The following is a 15,234-nucleotide window of genomic DNA, read 5'->3' on the forward strand; positions in this document are numbered from 1 at the left end:
AGCGCGCATTGGAAAGCTTCCAGGACGGCACAGGAGCAATGGGCTCAACTGCGTCGTTCGGGTCAGTCGTCACCACAACATGGATCATGTTGTGATCGCTGGTGTCCCATTCCTTCACTTCCCAATCGTATGTGGCCCACATAGTCGCAGCTTGGTTGACGATTGTCACATCGATATCGCTTTGGCCTCTACGGTTATCGAATGTAAACACCCGACTGGCTTCATTGAGCACGCCGGCTCTCATCTCGGTTATCCACTCAGACAGCAGCTCACCCCGTGCATAGTTAGCTTGCCCCCGATTATGTCCGGAGAGCTTGCTAAACCACGCTGGGGATACTGCGTTCGCGTCGAGCCCAAAGATGACAGGAGTGCGGCTGCCCAGCAGCAGCACCGCATCTAAGTACCTGAGGTACGGCGCCAAGTCGGTGTCGAATTGGCAGTACACGGAGCATAGGAAGATTGAGCCGAATCTTCCCGTAACTCTGACGCATACTCCAAAATCCGTGGTAAGGGATCCATTGGCATGCAGATGGCGTTTGGTTCGTCGACGATGATAGCAGCTTTTCCTCGGCGGTCCTGGAATACTCGCATTCCAGAAGGAAGGCCGGTAATCCGCCCTGCTCCATCGACGTACGGCTCCTGGACCAGTGCGAACTGACGGCCAGAGCTGCGCATGATGGCTCCGAGTTCCATCACAGCCGCTCGGCCACGGCCACAATTAGCTTGGATGAAGCTAAACATTAATGTCTAGCTTGCACACTCGCCAGTACCGCTGCGTAGATCGGGCACGCCTCTGACAGCATGGAGTGTGCTGCAGGGTACCCCTTGAAGCGGCAGTTGCGGCAGTCCACGGGGTTGGGACACCGTGCAACGTTGTGGCCGTTCTGTCCACACCGGTGGCACACGTTCTCCTTTAGGCGACATTGCGACACCTTGTGGTCAAAGCCTGCACATCTGTGGCAGGCGTATGTTCGGACCAAGGAGCGGCAGCGGCATCTAAACCACTTTATGTACACGCATTCGTGCAACGCCTCCTGTGCCTTCGCGTCGACCTCTAGCGTCACGTTGATCGGGGCGCCGTCGGTGACCGACCAGGGTTTACTGCCCAGGTGAACCGACTTTTTAAATTCCGCGGCAGTCGTGGTCTCCTCCAGGTTCTTCGCCAAGAGCTCCTCCATGAACTCATTAGGTGTGATCGACGTGTCCACGTCATACACCACGACCTGAGGCTTGGTCTCCGGCCTCTTCTTGACCACCAGTCCTGCTTCGGTGAATTTGCTGCTGGCCACTACCTTCCTCAGTTCGCTCACTGAAGGGGTGCGAATAATCGCTCCTCCGCTCTTCAGCTCGCGAACCTCGTGGGCGCGGACTCCAAGTGCCGGCACCACGGTCTTCTTTACTCGCTCCACAAGCTCCTTGCTGGTGTCCTCCGGGTTCTTGCTCCTTATTAGAGCAGACCAGGTATCCCTCTAGGCCTTGGGATCGGTGCAGCGACGGCGCTCGGTGCGGGCAGGCCTGGGAAGGCTGTCGCATACGCAGCGGTTGTGACGGCGGTGGTGCCCGTGTGGGCAGCAGCAGCGGGTCTCGGTGGAGGCGGCATCCTTGCCCTCTCCTCCAGGCGCACCTTTTCTCCAGCCAGGGCCATGACCAACTCGTCTTACCGGTTGGTAGCAACGAGGATTCCCATGGAAGCCTCTGGCGGCATCAGCCCCTTCAGCACAGCCTCGTTCACCGCCATCCTGATCGCAGACATTTCCGCGATGATGGCCGAGTGCCAGTTGCCGGGCATGTGGCAGCGGCAGCGGTGGTGGCAGCGGCAGCGGCAGCGCCAGAGGTGCCTGGAGCCTCCTCAAAGGGGAGCGATGGTGGCGGCGATCTCTCGGCAGGGATCGGCAGCTCTCCGGCTATCCCAATCCCAAGCCCGATCTTTTTGGCTCCCTTTTTGGCGGCTGAGGACTTCGGCCGACTCCGCCTGCGGGCGGGAACGCTCGACGACGAGCTCGCCCCTACACTAGCCAGGCTAGTGTCGCTGGCGTCGGCCTCCGTATCCACTTCCATGCCCGGCGAGTTGTGGCTCCCTCTATTGGCGTGACTCGACACTAAACGGCACTAGTGGAGACGCGAACCAAAAGTCTCAGCGGAGACACGAACCGCAAGTTCTAGCGGAGACTAAAACCGACAGTTTTAGCAGGGACACCAACCGAAAAGCTCCGAACTCAGGCCAAAGCTTCGAACCAAAGCTTCGAACTCGAACGTGCTGACGAACTATTCCGACTTGTTGTCGAACTATTCGCACTTGTGGACGAACTAAGGTTCCGCACGTGGCTGTTTTTAGCGTTTATTTTACAAATATTAATTTGCAAATAGCTGCTCTGTTTTTTCACCAAATTAACACGCGATTTCACTGGCGAACAGCGCGTGATCTCGCGGCAATTTTAATATATTTTCCACTTGGAAAAATCACTTTTTACTTTACTCTAACGACGGTATAGCGGACCGCTTGAAAAACACGTCTGCTTCGAGTGGCAGTCAAAAAGCAACTGAGAGGTGGCATATCAGCAGTCATTTAATTAGCTGTTTCAGATTCCGATTGCTTTTTTCGGACTTTTGCTTACGTTAAAGCGCGCTTTCCACACCTCTGCCTCCGCCGCCGTTCTAAAGGAAAACTGTAGAATCTGATTTACGACTCTCTCCAACTTCAAGTATTTCCCCCTCTGCCAGCGTGCCAGTTGTACGCCAGCGTCGACGCTTTGGTTATCTCATGCAGGGCAATTTGTCAAGCCAAATAACGGTCTGCGTGTCAGTTTCAGTTCCATTTTTTGCATCACGGAGAACAGAACAGAACACAACATGTCCAAGGGATCGGTCCTACCACAGTATTTAGCCGGTTTATCGGCCAGCTTTGGCGCCATGTGTATGTGCGCCTCAATCGGCTGGTCCGAAATTTGTAATTTCGAGTTCTTTAAGAGATTTACTAACTAATTTCAGCTGTAAATAAAGAAGCATTAGTGTACAGCTTATAATTCTTTAACATTGACATGGCGTTTTCGCACAAAATGTTCTTTGGACGCCAGTGACAGCTCTGCCAGTTCAATATTTCAATTTTTGCAGCGCGTCTCGCCCAATTTTCCGCAATTAAATTCCACCAGCAAAGCTATCAACAAATATGCTGTCAGTCCACAAACCTTCTATATTGTACTTTTAGAAAAGTAATATTTGTTAAAGTGAGCGTGTGCTGTATACGTTTAACAGCAATGTTAAAGAATTATAAGCTGTACACTAATGCTTCTTTATTTACAGCTGAAATTAGTTAGTAAATCTCTTAAAGAACTCGAAATTACAAATTTCGGACCAGCCGATTGAGGCGCCCATACACATGGCGCCAAAGCTGGCCGATAAACCGGCTATATACTGTGGTAGGACCGATCCCTTGGACATGTTGTGTTCTGTTCTGTTCTCCGTGATGCAAAAAATGGAACTGAAACTGACACGCAGACCGTTATTTGGCTTGACAAATTGCCCTGCATGAGATAACCAAAGCGTCGACGCTGGCGTACAACTGGCACGCTGGCAGAGGGGGAAATACTTGAAGTTGGAGAGAGTCGTAAATCAGATTCTACAGTTTCCCTTTAGAACGGCGGCGGAGGCAGAGGTGTGGAAAGCGCGCTTTAACGTAAGCAAAAGTCCCCAAAAAGCAATCGGAATCTGAAACAGCTAATTAAATGACTGCTGATATGCCACCGCCACCTCCACCCACCCCCAATACACACACCCCGCCTATTGTTATAAGAACAATCAAGTGCCTCTATAACAATCCGTTCGCTGCCAGTCGGCTATCTGGAGCTACTGATTATCCTTTTGCGCGGAACTTAGGCACTTTATATTTCATCTTGCTACGCTACGAAAATGGTATTTATTACACACAGATTGAATCAGTATCGGATCACCGCAAAATTATATATCTGCTATAGGAAACATCAGCCAGAACTATAATTTGTACTGGATCGTGCTTTAATATCACTATACGCTCATACATAAGTACCAAATATAGATGGTTGGGTATGTTGCGTGGGGAGCCCAACATCCATTTTGAAAGATACAGATTTATTGGTCATCTGACTTTAGGAGCACATGCATGCAGGATACTTCCAATTCTAGAAATCCAATATATTTATGTGAAATTCCACTTACAAGAGTATTTCATTTTCGGCGTAAGGCTTCATTTCCGGGGCATTTTTGGGGGGGCATTTTATTGCATCGTGTGAAAGTAGATAATAGCATTACCTACCAAAATAATTGAATGGGCGTAAATCGCCTGGAGAGCATCTAATCTGGCTCTTAACACACATCATCGTACTTATCACGCCGAAAACACATGTAGGTATGTAGGTTTCTAAACTGTGACAAAATTCCTATTCCAACGGTCACATGGCGGTCAAGTTATCAGGAAAGTGGCGTCCTCATTGATGTTGATCGTTTGGATTTGAATTTGTATACGCGTGTGGAGGAGCATCGAACGGGCAGTGGACACATTCAACCAGGTGGCAGCGAAGTGGAGCGGCTGTCCTGCTGATAATCGTCTAACTTTTGATATGGGTTGAACATTTCAAGTGTTCCACTGGGGAGAATCCGCTTTGCACCCGGTTCCTTGTTTTGTGTTAATGCAATAGAGGTGTTTTTCCCTAGATAACATTCTATTTTGTTTCAAGTATGGCACTGCACATACACACAAGCCATGGTTCGACGATAATTTACAGATAATTTCCACTCATCATATCCTCAGAATGGATTAGTGCTTTGGGTACATTCAAGTCTTTATTACGTCGCATACAAAAGTGTTTACAGTTTCAGTTTACCCGCATTTATGGCATAGCTGCAGGATGATCGAAATGGTGTTATATAACGAAACGGCTGGGTGCAGTGATCCATATGGATTTCTATTTCTTACGCTCTGCCTCCTCCATGGCGCGCATCATTTTGGCATCATGCTTCTCGTGATGCTCCCTTATGGCACGCTGGAGCTCCTCGCGATGACCTGCAGCGGTGTGCCTGAAAGGAGCGAGTGGAATCAATGAGCTGTGTCCCAAAGGAACGCAACGGAGTGGAGACAATGTGCTACCTTGTCCGTTTTGCTTGTTAAACTGCTTGATGAGGCGACGCTTCTTGGAGGTCTCCGGAAGGCTCTAAATGTGCGCGTACAGCTGCGCCAGTGCAGTGTCCGTGTAATTGCTGTTGTTTGCCGCTGCCGTGGCGGCACGATCTACAAAAGTGTACACCGTGTTGACCGTCGAGTCGTCCGAGATGGATTCTTCAAGGGTTTGCTCCGGTGACATGGTTTTTTTTGCGTTTGCGCTCAAGAAAGTACGCCCGAATATCGGTGGCTAGCTTTCCGGGAACTTCGAAGATTTCCAGACCCTGCTGAATCATGTAGGACACAATGCTGGACATCTTCTTCGCCGTATAGTGGAGCGCCTCAGGCGGCATTTGCCTGGGGCAAATCAGGTGCGGTGTAAACAAGATGGCCAAATTCTCCGCTGACATCTTGTTGCTCTCCTCACGCGCTGCCACCGAATGGAGCATTTTAATAATGTGCTGCAGTAACTCGCGATGCTCTTCGGGGAGCAGGAGGAGCAGCTGCACCGAGTTGAGAAGATGTTGTTGGCGCTCTGCGGTAGCCGCCACCTGACCCCCCATTAATGCCTGGCTAAGCGGCGCTATCTGAAGATGTGCTGGATAGTGGGCGTCTGTAAGCAAAGGCTCTGGCAGCTCGGCCAGAAAGCTCTTAAAAACAGTGGCACAGTCGTGAGCCGAGAATCCTGTCAGTTCCAAATCCAAGGGCTGGTCGTGCTGTATGTGCATTCGTAGCTTGTTCTGCCTGGAAACGGCTCCTGTCTTGCGAAATAGTCCCTCCTGGGTGAGATCTGCAGAATAGCATTTCCGCATTTAGAATAATTCAATTTTCCGGACTCTCCCTGTCACTTACTCTTCTCCAGCATAAGAAACTCTTTGAGCTCCTCCAGGTGCATCAGAAAGCCTGCATCAATTTGTTGCTGCAGCGTTTCAGTGGGACTGTTGCCCGCCGACTTACTGCCTGCCCCAGCCGTGCAGCCTGTGGCAGGTCCGCGATTCTTCTTGGAGAGGCGATTCCACTTCTTTATCTTGCCCTTATCTTCGTAGACGATTTCATGGCACGGCATGTCGAACCTGCAACCCATAAATCGGTAAGCACTATATTTCGATGGGATGGCAGCGTCGCTCGTGGCAACTTACTCGTCGGTGTTTAGTTCCAGCTCGGAGGAGAGGTGCATGCGCACCAGAGACTTGTATTTTTCATAATTGCTGTTGCGCATGCGTGTCGCTAGGTCGCGGTCATTAAATTCATTGATGTTGGCGTATTCCATGTTATACGCAAGGGCGTATACAGGGCGACAGCAGTAGCCAAAGCAACAAAACAACAAAAGCACAGCACAAACGAAAAGGACTTCCGTAGATTCGAATCCCAGCACTCACACGCTCACTTTAACAAATATTACTTTTCTAAAAGTACAATATAGAAGGTTTGTGCCCTGACAGCATATTTGTTGATAGCTTTGCTGGTGGAATTTAATTGCGGAAAATTGGGCGAGACGCGCTGCAAAAATTGAAATATTGAACTGGCAGAGCTGTCACTGGCGTCCAAAGAACATTTTGTGCGAAAACGCCATGTCAATGTTAAAGAATTATAAGCTGTACACTAATGCTTCTTTATTTACAGCTGAAATTAGTTAGTAAATCTCTTAAAGAACTCGAAATTACAAATTTCGGACCAGCCGATTGAGGCGCCCATACACATGGCGCCAAAGCTGGCCGATAAACCGGCTATATACTGTGGTAGGACCGATCCCTTGGACATGTTGTGTTCTGTTCTGTTCTCCCTGATGCAAAAAATGGAACTGAAACTGACACGCAGACCGTTATTTGGCTTGACAAATTGCCCTGCATGAGATAACCAAAGCGTCGACGCTGGCGTACAACTGGCACGCTGGCAGAGGGGGAAATACTTGAAGTTGGAGAGAGTCGTAAATCAGATTCTACAGTTTCCCTTTAGAACGGCGGCGGAGGCAGAGGTGTGGAAAGCGCGCTTTAACGTAAGCAAAAGTCCCCAAAAAGCAATCGGAATCTGAAACAGCTAATTAAATGACTGCTGATATGCCACCGCCACCTCCACCCACCCCCAATACACACACCCCGCCTATTGTTATAAGAACAATCAAGTGCCTCTATAACAATCCGTTCGCTGCCAGTCGGCTATCTGGAGCTACTGATTATACTTTTGCGCGGAACTTAGGCACTTTATATTTCATCTTGCTACGCTACGAAAATGGTATTTATTACACACAGATTGAATCAGTATCGGATCACCGCAAAATTATATATCTGCTATAGGAAACATCAGCCAGAACTATAATTTGTACTGGATCGTGCTTTAATATCACTATACGCTCATACATAAGTACCACAATGTGTTGCTCAAGGATAATGCCTCCGCACAGATAAGTGACGCCTTTCGTGTTGGCACAAATTGAAAAGCACAATGAAAATTTTGTGTGCTTGGTTTGCCTCATGCCTCAAAGCACAAAACAAGTTGATTCTGATTGACGTGCGGCCAAAAAAACACCTACTTTATATTGCAAATAAGTTCCTTCAAGGTTTTCCAGTTGTAAAGATAATTTAGGATGAGAAATGTGTTTACTGTTGGGCAAATTGATCAGGGAGGAGCGGAAAGCGTTCTCCGTGGGATGATTGAACTCGATGCTAAAGTTCCGAATGAGTCGAGCGATGCGCAGCTCGAGCTCCATGTCCACGATGCGCTTTCCAACGCACATCCGGGGTCCAAATCCGAAGGGCAAGAACACAAACGGATTCTTCAGCTTCAAGTCATTTGCCGGGCATTGCCCGTTGGAGTCTGTGGCGTTACGAATCCAACGTTCTGGCAGGAACTCAGCAGCCTTGGGGAAGTGCTCCTCGCTTGATAGCAAGCTCAGGGGAACCATCGACACGCAGGTACCAGCTGGCACTTGGTATCCGCTCAAAACGCTGTCCCGATTGAGAAATCGGCCATTGCCGATGACCAAAGGATAGATCCGTTGTGACTCTTTGATGCAGGCACGTAGATAGGGAACGTTCTTCATCGATGCCTCAGTGAATTCGGAGTCCTTCTCGGGTAGAACCTTCATCACCTCTTCTCGGAGACGTCCTGCTTCTCCGGATTCTTGGCAAGGCACAGCAAGGCCGCTGTAAAGGTACTTGAGGTCTGGAAAAAAAGGATGTATGAGATAAGGGTAAGTATGAGAACAACAGACTACGTACGGTATCCACTCCGGCCATTAGCATGTCCATGGCCATAACCGTCGCCACCTTTTTGTCGATCTTGAGCAGCTTTTCCAGTACACTCTGCTCGCTCTCAGGGCGGACAACACCCTCCTTGGCCTCTTTCTCTAGACGCTCTATAGCTTCGTCTACATACGCTGAAGTTATTTCTTGAACGCCATCTAGGGACTTCATTAGCTTCATTAGCTTGGGTGTTTTAACGTAACGCCAGATGGAGGGCTTCATCTCCAGATCGGCTGTTAATTCAAAAAAATCGTCCAGGTACTTGAAAAGTAATACAGCCTGGTCGTTATCGCCCGACTCTTTGAGCAGTCCCAACTGCTTGTCCAGAGTCACCACAGAGACTGACTCGAGGGTCCACCGATTTATAACGTTTAAGAAATCATCTGGAGCTTCCTGGGTATCGATATCACGGAGTACTTTAATACTGTGAAGGGGGGAGAACATACTTGAGCGTAAACAGGGATTTATTATCAGTCATACGCACCGTTGCACAAACTCCTGGTTCACTTGGGACATCTTCTTATAGTAAAGCCGCACGTTCTTCGGCTGCATTAGGACAGGATTTACAGCCGATCGAAAGTCGCTCCAGGTTTTTCCTTGTGTGGGTAAAGCTCCCTCCACTCCCTGGAAGAAATCCTTTCTGTGAGTCTTCCGATGATAGCGAAGAGTATCGCTGCCAGGCCGATGCGGCCACACTCCTTAGTTCCGGAACACGACCTCGAAGTCCTTGGGATTGTGAGTCATCAGGTATGACGTACCTCCCATCATACCTGGTAAATATAATATGTTTCCATAGTCGTCTTGCAAAGCTTTGAACAATTTCACAATGTCCATTTTGCTATATTTTCCTCCAGGCATAAAATTCCGAACAGTAGACAGAAAAGTTGTACTAGGAATCTGATCAAAGGGACGAGCTTGTAGCCACTCTGCATCATATCTGGGCTCTGCTACAGCTGCTGTGGTCTGCCAACGCTACAAGAGATTTAAAAACGTATATCACTGTGATATCGGATCTATATGTATACTATATATTTACCAGCGGACTGCTGACAGAGAGGGCTGCTTTTTGCGCCTGAATTAAAGATAGACCGCTGCGCACTTTCAACATTTTGCTTGTTAGGAACTTAATTCATTCACTGCCAGAGCTATACTGCTAAATCATTCCATTAACTAGCTATTTGAAAGGCCTGCGAGAGCTTTGTTGCAAAAAGAGCTGACCGATAACAGAGCACAAACAGAACAAGAGAGAGAGAGAGTGCCAAAACACGTTCGCGGGAGCGTGCGAATGCCAAACAGAAATAATTGTAAACATTTGCCATATTTTTTTAATATAGACTGCTATTTGATCGACTATGTTATACCTTCTACGGAATATTTAGGAATATAGTATTATGATTGATCTGACTCTCAATGAAATGAAACAAATAAATCGCCATAATTATGGCATCAGATTTTTTGGCCAAATTTAATTTATTGGGCATGGAATGGTCGGTAGACTGCCGAATGTCTTGGGCCTGATAATAATATAAACAAGCTAATCTTTAGCGCTTTTTATACCAGATACTCAAAATGACTATTGGGGTATATTAGATTTGTGGTAAAAGTGGATGTGTGTAACGTCCAGAAGGAATCGTTTCCGACCCCATAAAGTATATATATTCTTGATCAGCATCAATAGCCGAGTCGATTGAGCCATGTCTGTCTGTCCGTCTGTCCGTCTGTCCGTCCGTCCGTCTGTCCGTCCCCTTCAGCGCCTAGTGCTCAAAGACTATAAGAGCTAGAGCAACGATGTTTTGTATCCAGACTTCTGTGATATGTCACTGCTACAAAAATATTTTAATACTTCGCCCCGCCCACTTCCGCCCCCACAAAGAACGAAAATCTGTCGCATCCACATTTTTAAAGAAACGATAAAACCAAAAACGCAGAATCGTAGAGGATGACTATATGTTTTAGAATGGAAGATCTCAACCAGATCGTATAATTATTACAGCCAGAATCAAGAAAACAATTTCATTCTTTCTCGCTCTGTCTCTCTCTAACACACAGGTTTCATGGTCGGTTTTGTCAATTGCAAAATATGAGTTCAAGGATCTCAGAACCTATAAGAGCCAGAACAACCAAATTTGGTATCTACACTTCTGTGATATCGGACCTTTACCGTTTCGTGTCCAAATTTCGCCGAAGCCCCTTCCGCCCCCGCAAAGGACAAAAATCTGGGGCATCCACAAATCTCAGAGACTATTAAGGCTAGAGTAACCAAATTTGGTATCCACACTTCTGTTAGATCTCACTATGAAACGTATATCTCAGAATTTCGCCCCACCCCCTTCCGCCCCCACAAAGAACGAAAATCTGTTGCATCCACAATATTGCACATTCGAGAAAACTAAAAACGCAGAATCATAGATAATGACCATATCTATCAGATTGCTGAATCTGGATCAGATCGGATCATTTTTGTAGCCAAAAGCAAGAAATCAATTTTCAGTGGCTACGCAGCGCCCGACGTCACGCTCAGACTGATTTTCTGTCTCTCTCGCACGCACTCTTTGTCGTATGGTTCAATATTAGCGGCGTCTGCCGCAGGAGAGCCATACTGACTTAGTATCGGGTAGCCCGGCTACCGCCTTAACCTAACGTAACCTAGTATCGGGTATAACTGTAGAGTTGCGGTGTCCGCAGCAACTCACAACGTTCCACCTCGTTTTTTTTTTTGGTTCGGTTGTCCTTCTTGAAGGTAATTTAATTTTTATTGGGCCAACATCGAAAATAAATGAAACAGAGATAAACAGATAAAGGTACAAAAAATGAAATCAAACATAAAACGCAAATAAAAATTCCAATAATCTCATCGTGGATTCGGCCACATGCGACTTTCACGTGGCGATGGGAGCTTCAATTGATTGCCAAATCGAGGCCTCTCCTCCTGATTGACCGCCTGCTTTGACGGTGTGTTGAATCGCTGGGCGATCTTGTATCCGGCACCGCTGATTTTGTGCGTGGCTTCTTGTTCGAGCGTGTGCCAATGCTGCGTCTGCCCAATCCCCCGCTGCGACGCAATGTCCAGGACGCGGACCCGCTTTAGTGGCGACTTGAACGCCTTCAGCTGGCTGTTGGCCAGCCGCTGTGCGGTAGACGGCGACGGGCGTATCGAATTCAGAGAGCTCATGAGGCTGCGCTTGGCGTTGGGAGTCCGATACCCCGAAGAGCTGGCGGCTGCTGATGGATTCAGTCGCTTGTGCAGATTCCCAGTGCTCTTGGTCATATTGGGAGTGATCAGCTGGATTGTTGGGGTCTTGCGCAACGACATTGTCGAGGTCGACATTGAGGACATGTTCTTCAAAGTTCGGGGCGTGCGAGGGGCCGTTGAACCGGCAGTCGGCGGTGGCATCATCAATTTGCTGCTGCTGCCCGTCCTCGTGGTGGGCGGGGCCTTCTTGCGGGCCGAGCTCTGCTTGGCCTGCCGATAGTTCTCCCATTCGCCAGCCATCAGCTCCAGTATGTCCTCGCCATAAACCAGAAACGGGCCATGCGATTGCGCCTCATAGGCGTGCACCAGTTCAGTGATCTGCTGCTCAATCTTGGGCAGCTTCGAGGTGATGGCCTTGCGTTCCTTTTCCTCTTTAAGGAACTGGCCGCCACGATTGTTGAAACGATTCGGCTCGTTGGCCTGCATGCGGGACCAAAGTTCTGCACGGCTCTCGTACAGATCGAAAATCTCCTTGTTATTGGCCGTACAACTCTTCAGATCATCCAGTTCCAGCTCGTGCAGCTCCAACAGGTCTTCGTTGTAATACTTATTGTAGTAGTTGGAGAAACGCTTGCGCTCCTGCTGGCTCTTGAGCGTTAGATCCCACCACTTGCTTATCTCGACGCGCAGCTGCTCGATGAACGTCTTGAGGTTCTGGCTGCGCTGCAGCTCCGAATGGAGGATGTCATAGGTGCGCTGCGTATTCTCGGTGCACTCGCGCACTCGTCGCATGGCGCTCTCGTCCGTCTCCTGGAGGCGATCCCACAGCACGTAGATCTTCTCGCGCATGTCATGGATTTTGGAGCGCAGCTCCTGGATCTGCTCGGCATAACTGTTGCGCATCTGCCGCAGCCGCTCTAGTGTCTCTGGTGTTAGATTGTGGCTCAGATCGTTCAGTAGGCAATCCTCTGCATCGGTTTGGGGCATCAGCTCGAGCATCTTCATGTCATGCTTGATGGCCTTGCGCAGCTGGTCCAGCTCCGTCTGGCGCACTGCGCGCTGAGAGCGCAGGTTGTCGAGATGGTCGCGAAAGCCGTCCATCTCATCGGGCAGGGGCAGCGGGTCCGCCAGTAGAGAGAGCGGCAGTGCGCCCAGCTCTTCGCAGAGCTGCTCCTGCTGGAGCAGCAGCTCCCCGATCTCCGCCCGACGTTTCGAGAGCTCCTCGTGCAGATGCTCAATGCTTTTGTCCAGCTTCAGCTGTCATATGATCAGTGGCACATCGTCGGGCCTCTGACCAATGTCCACCGTCTCATGGAGGAGTCGCGTGAGGTCGCTGGCCTCGGCTCGGAGTGCGGCTATGTCATCCAGGATGGCCGCCTGCTTCTCCCGCGACTCGGTCAGCAGATCCGTATAGAAATTATCCGCGTGCGCCTTGAGTTTGTGCAGAAAGTCCTCGCATGTCTTCGGCTCGAACATGAGGGACCACATTGAATGGAGCTGCTCCACATGCTCGCCAGTCATCTCAAGGATCTCTCCCTTGATGGAGGTTGGGTCAACCATAGCCAATAGGAATGGGTCTTGTATTCGCGAATGGAAGGAATTTATGTGATGTGTGCAGGATTTCGATTGCACAATGTGTTGCTCAAGGAAAATGCCTCCGCACAGATAAGTGACGCCTCTCGTGTTGGCACAAATTGAAAAGCACAATGAAAATTTTGTGTGCTTGATTTGCCTCATGCCTCAAAGCACAAAACAAGTTGATTCTGATTGACGTGCGGCCAAAAAAACACCTACTTTATACTGCAAATAAGTTCCTTCAAGGTTTTCCAGTTGTAAAGATAACTTAGGATGAGAAATGTGTTTACTGTTGGGCAAATTGATCAGGGAGGAGCGGAAAGCGTTCTCCGTGGGATGATTGAACTCGATGCTAAAGTTCCGAATGAGTCGAGCGATGCGCAGCTCGAGCTCCATGTCCACGATGCGCTTTCCAACGCACATCCGGGGTCCAAATCCGAAGGGCAAGAACACAAACGGATTCTTCAGCTTCAAGTCATTTGCCGGGCATTGCCCGTTGGAGTCTGTAGCGTTACGAATCCAACGTTCTGGCAGGAACTCAGCAGCCTTGGGGAAGTGCTCCTCGCTTGATAGCAAGCTCAGGGGAACCATCGACACACAGGTACCAGCTGGCACTTGGTATCCGCTCAAAACGCTGTCCCGATTGAGAAATCGGCCATTGCCGATGACCAAAGGATAGATCCGTTGTGAATCTTTGATGCAGGCACGTAGATAGGGAACGTTCTTCATCGATGCCTCAGTGAATTCGGAGTCCTTCTCGGGTAGAACCTTCATCACCTCTTCTCGGAGTACGTCCTGCTTCTCCGGATTCTTGGCAAGGCACAGCAAGGCCGCTGTAAAGGTACTTGAGGTCTGGAAAAAAAGGATGTATGAGATAAGGGTAAGTATGAGAACAACAGACTACGTACGGTATCCACTCCGGCCATTAGCATGTCCATGGCCATAACCGTCGCCACCTTTTTGTCGATCTTGAGCAGCTTTTCCAGTACACTCTGCTCGCTCTCAGGGCGGACAACACCCTCCTTGGCCTCTTTCTCTAGACGCTCTATAGCTTCGTCTACATACGCTGAAGTTATTTCTTGAACGCCATCTAGGGACTTCATTAGCTTCATTAGCTTGGGTGTTTTAACGTAACGCCAGATGGAGGGCTTCATCTCCAGATCGGCTGTTAATTCAAGAAAATCGTCCAGGTACTTGAAAAGTAATACAGCCTGGTCGTTATCGCCCGACTCTTTGAGCAGTCCCAACTGCTTGTCCAGAGTCACCACAGAGACTGACTCGAGGGTCCACCGATTTATAACGTTTAAGAAATCATCTGGAGCTTCCTGGGTATCGATATCACGGAGTACTTTAATACTGTGAAGGGGGGAGAACATACTTGAGCGTAAACAGGGATTTATTATCAGTCATACGCACCGTTGCACAAACTCCTGGTTCACTTGGGACATCTTCTTATAGTAAAGCCGCACGTTCTTCGGCTGCATTAGGACAGGATTTACAGCCGATCGAAAGTCGCTCCAGGTTTTTCCTTGTGTGGGTAAAGCTCCCTCCACTCCCTGGAAGAAATCCTTTCTATGAGTCTTCCGATGATAGCGAAGAGTATCGCTGCCAGGCCGATGCGGCCACACTCCTTAGTTCCGGAACACGACCTCGAAGTCCTTGGGATTGTGAGTCATCAGGTATGACGTACCTCCCATCATACCTGGTAAATATAATATGTTTCCATAGTCGTCTTGCAAAGCTTTGAACAATTTCACAATGTCCATTTTGCTATATTTTCCTCCAGGCATAAAATTCCGAACAGTAGACAGAAAAGTTGTACTAGGAATCTGATCAAAGGGACGAGCTTGTAGCCACTCTGCATCATATCTGGGCTCTGCTACAGCTGCTGTGGTCTGCCAACGCTACAAGAGATTTAAAAACGTATATCACTGTGATATCGGATCTATATGTATACTATATATTTACCAGCGGACTGCTGACAGAGAGGGCTGCTTTTTGCGCCTGAATTAAAGATAGACCGCTGCGCACTTTCAACATTTTGCTTGTTAGGAACTTAATTCATTCACTGCCAGAGCTATACTGCTAAATCA

At 48.8% G+C, this 15,234-nt stretch overlaps 2 protein-coding genes and 1 pseudogene across 3 annotated transcripts; all 3 read right to left on the bottom strand.

Annotated features, from left to right (window-relative positions):
• Positions 1-4,789: 4,789 nt before the first annotated feature.
• LOC117194465 (rho GTPase-activating protein 19-like) lies at positions 4,790-6,466 on the bottom strand. 2 transcript variants are annotated; one of them, XR_004474834.1, is made up of 4 exons: positions 6,271-6,466; positions 5,984-6,204; positions 5,120-5,921; positions 4,790-5,049 (listed from the first exon to the last, which is right to left on the bottom strand). XR_004474834.1 is itself a non-coding variant. In XM_033399028.1 (3 exons), exons 1-3 carry the CDS (start codon positions 6,399-6,401, stop codon positions 5,311-5,313), a joined length of 963 nt encoding a protein of 320 aa, XP_033254919.1. In that variant the 5' UTR covers positions 6,402-6,466; the 3' UTR covers positions 4,790-5,310. The 2 variants fall into 2 exon arrangements, 1 of the variants encoding a protein (XP_033254919.1); XM_033399028.1 differs by having other exon boundaries at positions 4,790-5,921.
• Positions 6,467-8,215: 1,749 nt separating this feature from the next.
• LOC117194591 (probable cytochrome P450 12a4, mitochondrial) lies at positions 8,216-8,925 on the bottom strand. The gene is made up of 3 exons (XM_033399127.1): positions 8,858-8,925; positions 8,350-8,797; positions 8,216-8,293 (listed from the first exon to the last, which is right to left on the bottom strand). The coding sequence occupies exons 1-3, from the start codon at positions 8,923-8,925 to the stop codon at positions 8,216-8,218; spliced, it is 594 nt and encodes a 197-aa protein (XP_033255018.1).
• A 395-nt stretch (positions 8,926-9,320) lies between these two features.
• LOC117194592 lies at positions 9,321-15,196 on the bottom strand (annotated as a pseudogene).
• Between the last annotated feature and the right edge of the window lie 38 nt (positions 15,197-15,234).

This window comes from Drosophila miranda (genome assembly GCF_003369915.1).
Source record: "Drosophila miranda strain MSH22 chromosome Y unlocalized genomic scaffold, D.miranda_PacBio2.1 Contig_Y3_pilon, whole genome shotgun sequence".
Classification (NCBI taxonomy): Eukaryota; Metazoa; Arthropoda; class Insecta; order Diptera; family Drosophilidae; genus Drosophila; species Drosophila miranda.